The sequence below is a fragment of the Salvia miltiorrhiza genome, chromosome 7, assembly GCF_028751815.1.
Source record: "Salvia miltiorrhiza cultivar Shanhuang (shh) chromosome 7, IMPLAD_Smil_shh, whole genome shotgun sequence".
In the NCBI taxonomy this organism is placed as follows: Eukaryota; Viridiplantae; Streptophyta; class Magnoliopsida; order Lamiales; family Lamiaceae; genus Salvia; species Salvia miltiorrhiza.
The window spans coordinates 5315905-5321666 of record NC_080393.1 but is presented as its reverse complement, the minus strand read 5'-3'; the positions used below and the strand labels follow the sequence as shown (position 1 = coordinate 5321666).

The window sequence follows — 5762 nt, the reverse complement described above, 5'->3', positions numbered from 1 at the left end:
CCTTTTATGGAATATATAAATATAAGCAAAGAAATATTTAATTATTTATTCATTTTGTTATTAAATATATTTAAAATACTAATTTTTCAAATTTCTTATTGAAAAAAATTTGAACAAAGTAAAAGTCGATGGTTTTCTGTTTTTTGTTTGTTTTGCAATCTAATAATTAAACAAAAAAAAATCACACAATCATTAGGTAAAAACAGAGTGAAAAAATGAATTGTGGCTAAGAATAGACCAGCAGTGCAAAACCACCAAGGTCAATTAACATTCTTACACTTGTAACACAAAGTGAAACCTTATCTCACGTATATATGACTCTCCATTCTCATTGGCCAGAATCTCGCCACATCAGCATTCCCTTCACCCCTTTTCCTTTATCAAAATCTTGAGAGAGAGAGAGAGAGAGAGGCTCCCATCATCAGCGCTTGCCCTTCCTCAAACACTACCCAACAATGGCAGCCACCGCCGCGGCTGCAGCAGCCTCGTCTTTCTCCACATCGATACACAGTTTGAAATGCATAAGCTCCAAGAGTTGGCCCAGCGATCATCTCCTAATAAAGATTTCATGCCCCAAAACCTTGACTTCTCACTCTCTAGGGATTATTGAATCGATTCCCTCTAGCGGCAAGCTGTGGAGGGCCCCGCGGATAACCGCCGCGGTGGCGCAGGAAGAAGCGGCTGTCACTGCTCCGTCGGAGGAGGAGGTGGTGGCGGCTGGCGATGGAGCTGCTGCGGTGGAGAATTCTGGGCCGAATACTAAGCTTTATTTTGGGAATTTGCCGTATCTTTGTGATAGTGCGCAGCTTGCTGGAATTATTCAAGACTATGCAAGTCCTGAGCTCGTTGAGGTATATAATTGCTCTCTCTCTCTCTTTCTCTATACACTCCAAATGGCCACTGTTTGTAGATTACTGATTTGCATATGTTTGATTGCAAATTTATAGTAAGAAATTTTGGGATAAGAAATGTCAAAAGGTCAACTTGCTGTATTTGCACATTCTATTTCAATAGCCCTATTTAAAATGAAAATTTAATACAGTAAGTACATAACTCTCTAACATAATTAGATAATAAACAAAGCAAACTGATTCTAAACTATTCGGATTTCAACACAAAAAAGCTCGTTCACATTAGTTTAGAGAAGTTCGATAAATAAATAAATTAAATTTGAGCTTGGTAATATTCGGCTCATTAGTTCGTGAATGCATTCGTTAAGTGATTCAACTTGCAAGTTGCAAGTATAAATTATTAGTAGGTACAATTTATATTTATCTACTAAAATTAATAATAATCGTATTAAATTTCTAATTAACTCTGTTTGTTATAAGAAAATAATTAATTTATTTATTATTTTAAATGAAATGATTTATTTTCAAAAGAAAATAATCAATATTTTTAATATAAATATAAATTTAAAAAGTTCGTATAGGCCTGAGAATGAGGATTGTTGCACAACAATTCACACAGAATGGCTATAATAATAATAATAATAATAAATGGTGGGGGCTTAAGGCCCCCACTCCTTGGCTCCGCCCCTTATGAAGTTATGATAGTTTAGGAGATTTGAGGGTTATATGAAAGTGGCTTGGTTGTGTTGCATCTTGATTTTTTAATTTTGCTAATACTACATGTTATGTATACCTTTATGATGTCGCCTAATACTAGGCGATATTAGTTAATAATAGTGAAATGTAAAGTGTAGCAAGAAAATTTAATAGAAAATCTTATTTGGTTTTTAATTAGCACCAGTTTGCAATATGATCATCTTTCCCATATGGTGGAACTGAGTTTCTTCTACTATTGCAAGAAAACAAAAGGGAAGAAAGAAAAATGATACTGCAGAGTGTTGTTGTGCTTTAGATTTTGTCATTGAAGTCTATGAAAAATCTCATTGTTTAATAAATGACATCATGTTTAAAACACTTGTAAATGTCCTATTAGACACTAATCGAAAATCTATAGGTTCTCTACGACAGGAACACAGGAAGAAGCAGAGGATTTGCATTTGTGACGATGAGCAGCGTCGAAGAATGCAACTTAGTCATCGAAAATCTTGATGGAAGTGTAAGAATCTATCCCCAAAAAAACAAAGAAAACAGCCATTGTTTCTTCAACACCATTTCCTCAATATATCTTTCTTGTTGTGTGTTTCTTGGCAGGAATATGGCGGCAGAACTTTGAGAGTCAATTTCTCCGACAAGCCTAAACCGAAGGAGCCCCTTTATCCAGAAACAGAGCACAAACTCTTCGTCGGAAACCTAGCGTGGACCGTCACATCCGAGAGCCTAACGAAGGCGTTTCAAGCATACGGCAATCTGGTCGGAGCTCGGGTTCTGTACGACGGGGAGACGGGGAAGTCCCGTGGCTATGGCTTCGTGTGCTATGCCACGAGAGCTGAGCTCGAAGCTGCACTCGAAGCCATGAATGGAGTGGTACTAGATTCTCCTCTCTCAACTTTGGCGTTATTTTTTTTAATGACCTCGGCTTTGATTTTAATTTTTAAATATCCTGAACCGTGCAGATTTATTTAATTTTTTCCCGTATCAAAAATTCTGGCATCTCATATTTGATTAGGCTCATCCATAAAAAAGTTTCTCGCGTCTTAGCTTCATTCTTTGAGCATCCCGGCTCGAGAAACATGATTTATGGATGAGTCTAGTTAGATATTTGACGCCCAAATTTTTGATACGAGGCAAAATCAAACAAATTTGCAAAGTTCGAGCTATTTAAAAAATAAAGGATTAACCATATCATAGTTTTTGTGTGTCGTCGATTTTTATAATTTTACAAAAAAAAAAGTCTTCAACTACATTTTCACTTTAAAAATCATTAACTTTGAGAAAAGTTCATTTATACACTGTATTACAGAATCTAATGTCAGAATGATAAATTACCACGCCGAATTCTTTGGTGACTTGTATATGGACCATTTTTTCCCACCTAAGCATCAAAATCACGAATAATCCACCTAAAAATCTAACGGAGGTGATTTATTATTCTGTAGTCTGATTGTGTTAGGTATAAATCGAACTTTTTTCAAAGTTGAGGTTTTCTGTAAGTGACGATGTGAGTTGGGAATATTTTTTAAAAATACTGAAAGTTGAGGACAAAAGTTTTGGCTAAACCCAAAAATAAATTCAAGTTGAGGTCATAAAGTATTATTAATCCTTATGAAGTGATATTGAGTAAGTTTTGTGATGGGCATTCTTGGTTGATCAGGAACTAGAAGGGCGCGCAATGCGTGTTAGCCTAGCGCAGGGGAAGAGCCAATAGGAAGTATAACCTTGTACATTTGTGAAGGCATAAATTATGCTTCGTCTCCAACACAAACATGCATGGATTTTGCATCTTTTAATGGAATGCATACAAAAAAATAGAGAGAAGTGATTTTTATGGTGGTGTTGTTTATAACCATCTTTGCTTTTCTGCACAAAAACCTTCCTCTCATTGCTCTTATATGGTCTATTGGTTTTTTGGCAGCTGCTGGAAGCTAACTTTAGCATCATTTGAGACTCCTTAATTCCATTTTTTATGCCCATCTCTAAATTAATTCTTGTTATTAGGATTAATTATAGTTTATAATCTAAATTTTCAACGAATCTCAGTTTATACCTATTAAATTAAAATTAAAGAAAAAACAATTAATCGATTTGATATATATATATATATAGGGTTAGGTTATATTGAGAAGCTCAAATGTGTTGAGAAGTTGAGAAGCAATTTAATAGATGAACATGCCAATTAGTTTTTATGAACACGAGTTTGATCTGGGGTTCGATCATTGGCGGTGACGTATTTTTTAACAAATTAAATAGATTCGTATGTTCGTCAGTTGTATTTGGTATGTTCAAAGAATTTATTTATATAGTGTCTAATTACCATGTTCATCAAAATGTACTAACATGTTCATCTATTACATTGCTTCTCAACTTCTCAACACATTTGAGCTTCTCAATTGAACCAATTCCTATATATATATATATATATATGTATATTGTATTTATTAGGTGATGGGTGTGAAATGTTTGTGTACTTTTAATTTATTGGTCTTCTCTATAAAATTTTGAATCAAATCAATTTGTCCAAATGCGAACCAATTTCAAATCGAATTGTTAAAAAATATCGAATCGGATGTGAATTAGATTTATTATTTGAAAGATATTCAAATATCGAATCGAATATTTGAATAGTTTTAATACGTTCAATAAAATATACATATAGAATATAGAATAGATTATGACCTCATAATCTATTTTATGTATTCATTCTCATTATGAAATACCCTATCATTACAAAATTAAATTTACCTATTATATTTTTTTCTATACTCAATATAAGAGCAATAACGTATATTTGTGCAAAACATTTACAATTTCTTAAGATCTACATTTAATTTTTAATTCGATTTCAAATTTAATGTTAGAATTAAGTGGCAGGCGACCTTCTAGATCAAGATTTAATTACCATGCATGACCTTCTAGTTTCTTAGAAGTGAATTCAAAGGTCTAATCTTTCACTATAAATATTCTTACCCTTGCAAGGATGAAACATCAATTCAAAACCTGGCCTACTTAATTCAAGAAAATGGATACGAGGAACTGCTGCAGTGGATGTGCCGGAGTCGACAACGTGTACTCGTGCTCGAACCCCATTCGGAGGGCCCCTGTTCATACCTGCGCCGCGCAGCCTGTGGCTGTCGCGGTAAAGAAAGAGGAATCTGCGAATCGAGGAAACGCAGCCGTTGAAGCAATGCAAAAGGCGGTTAAGAAGGAGGAAACTGTGAGAGCTGTGGAATCAATGCCAAAAGCTACTGTGATTGTGAAGGAGGAGGCTGTTAAAGTGACTGCTTAGCTATCTATATATGGTATAATGAATGAATAATCTATTATGTAGCTATCTGAAGATAGCAAAGTTATTGAGCTATTGAATTTGCTCTGTTTATGAATTATAAATCTACCTTTTCCTACTTTTATTTAACTAAATGAAGAAGTAAAGAATTGTATTAAAACGGATACCGAACAATCTGAACACAAAAGATGCCTATTAAAATGCATTCTTGAATTGTTATAAGCATTCAACGAACTTCAAATTTAACACTGAATCTTGCTCGCACATTTTGATATAGATTGATATTCAAAGGGAATATTGACATGTAAATACACGAATATTAATTTTGGATGTATTTTGGTTTTGTGCACCAACCTATAAAACCTATTCTACTTTGCGATAATTAAAATCCAAATAAAGTGAATATGTTTTCTATTATAATAAAATGGAGGTTTTGGTATCTATATAAACGTAAATTCAAGAATTTTATCTATTCACTAATCCTATTCTATTAAGCAGGAAAAGTATAATGCAGAGGTTTTGATTTATGCTATCTCAAGAAAATTATGCCACTCAAATTAGAATAAGCTAAAATTCATGTATTTATTATTACTAGTATGTGCCCGCTCGTGCGATGCACGACCATCATCGAAATTGAACGATAATTTAAATAAATAAATAAAAATGTTAAACATAATATATATATATATATATATATATATATATATATATATATATATAGGGGAAGGCTAAAATAAAAACGCTTCTTAAAATATAAATTAGGAACCATTTTCAGCCCTTAGATCATTAAGATCTACGGTTGATTCATCACCTTGTTGGATAAATTCATGGTCCTGAGTTCGAATCCCAAAGGTAGCAAAAAATTATTTTTCGCAATTCATACCTTTATACAATTTATTCATGCGTGTTAT

The 5762-nt window shown here is 33.5% G+C and overlaps 1 protein-coding gene across 2 annotated transcripts; it reads left to right on the top strand.

Moving 5' to 3' along the window:
• The first annotated feature begins 209 nt into the window (after nucleotides 1–209).
• On the top strand, nucleotides 210–3508 carry LOC130991881 (RNA-binding protein CP33, chloroplastic-like). 2 transcript variants are annotated; one of them, XM_057916323.1, is made up of 4 exons: nucleotides 210–851; nucleotides 1966–2067; nucleotides 2163–2435; nucleotides 3223–3508. In XM_057916323.1, the coding sequence occupies exons 1-4, from the start codon at nucleotides 456–458 to the stop codon at nucleotides 3274–3276; spliced, it is 825 nt and encodes a 274-aa protein (XP_057772306.1). In that variant the 5' UTR covers nucleotides 210–455; the 3' UTR covers nucleotides 3277–3508. The 2 variants fall into 2 exon arrangements, with proteins under 2 accessions (XP_057772306.1, XP_057772305.1); XM_057916322.1 differs by lacking the exon at nucleotides 3223–3508 and having other exon boundaries at nucleotides 2163–2549.
• The last annotated feature ends 2254 nt before the right edge of the window (nucleotides 3509–5762 follow it).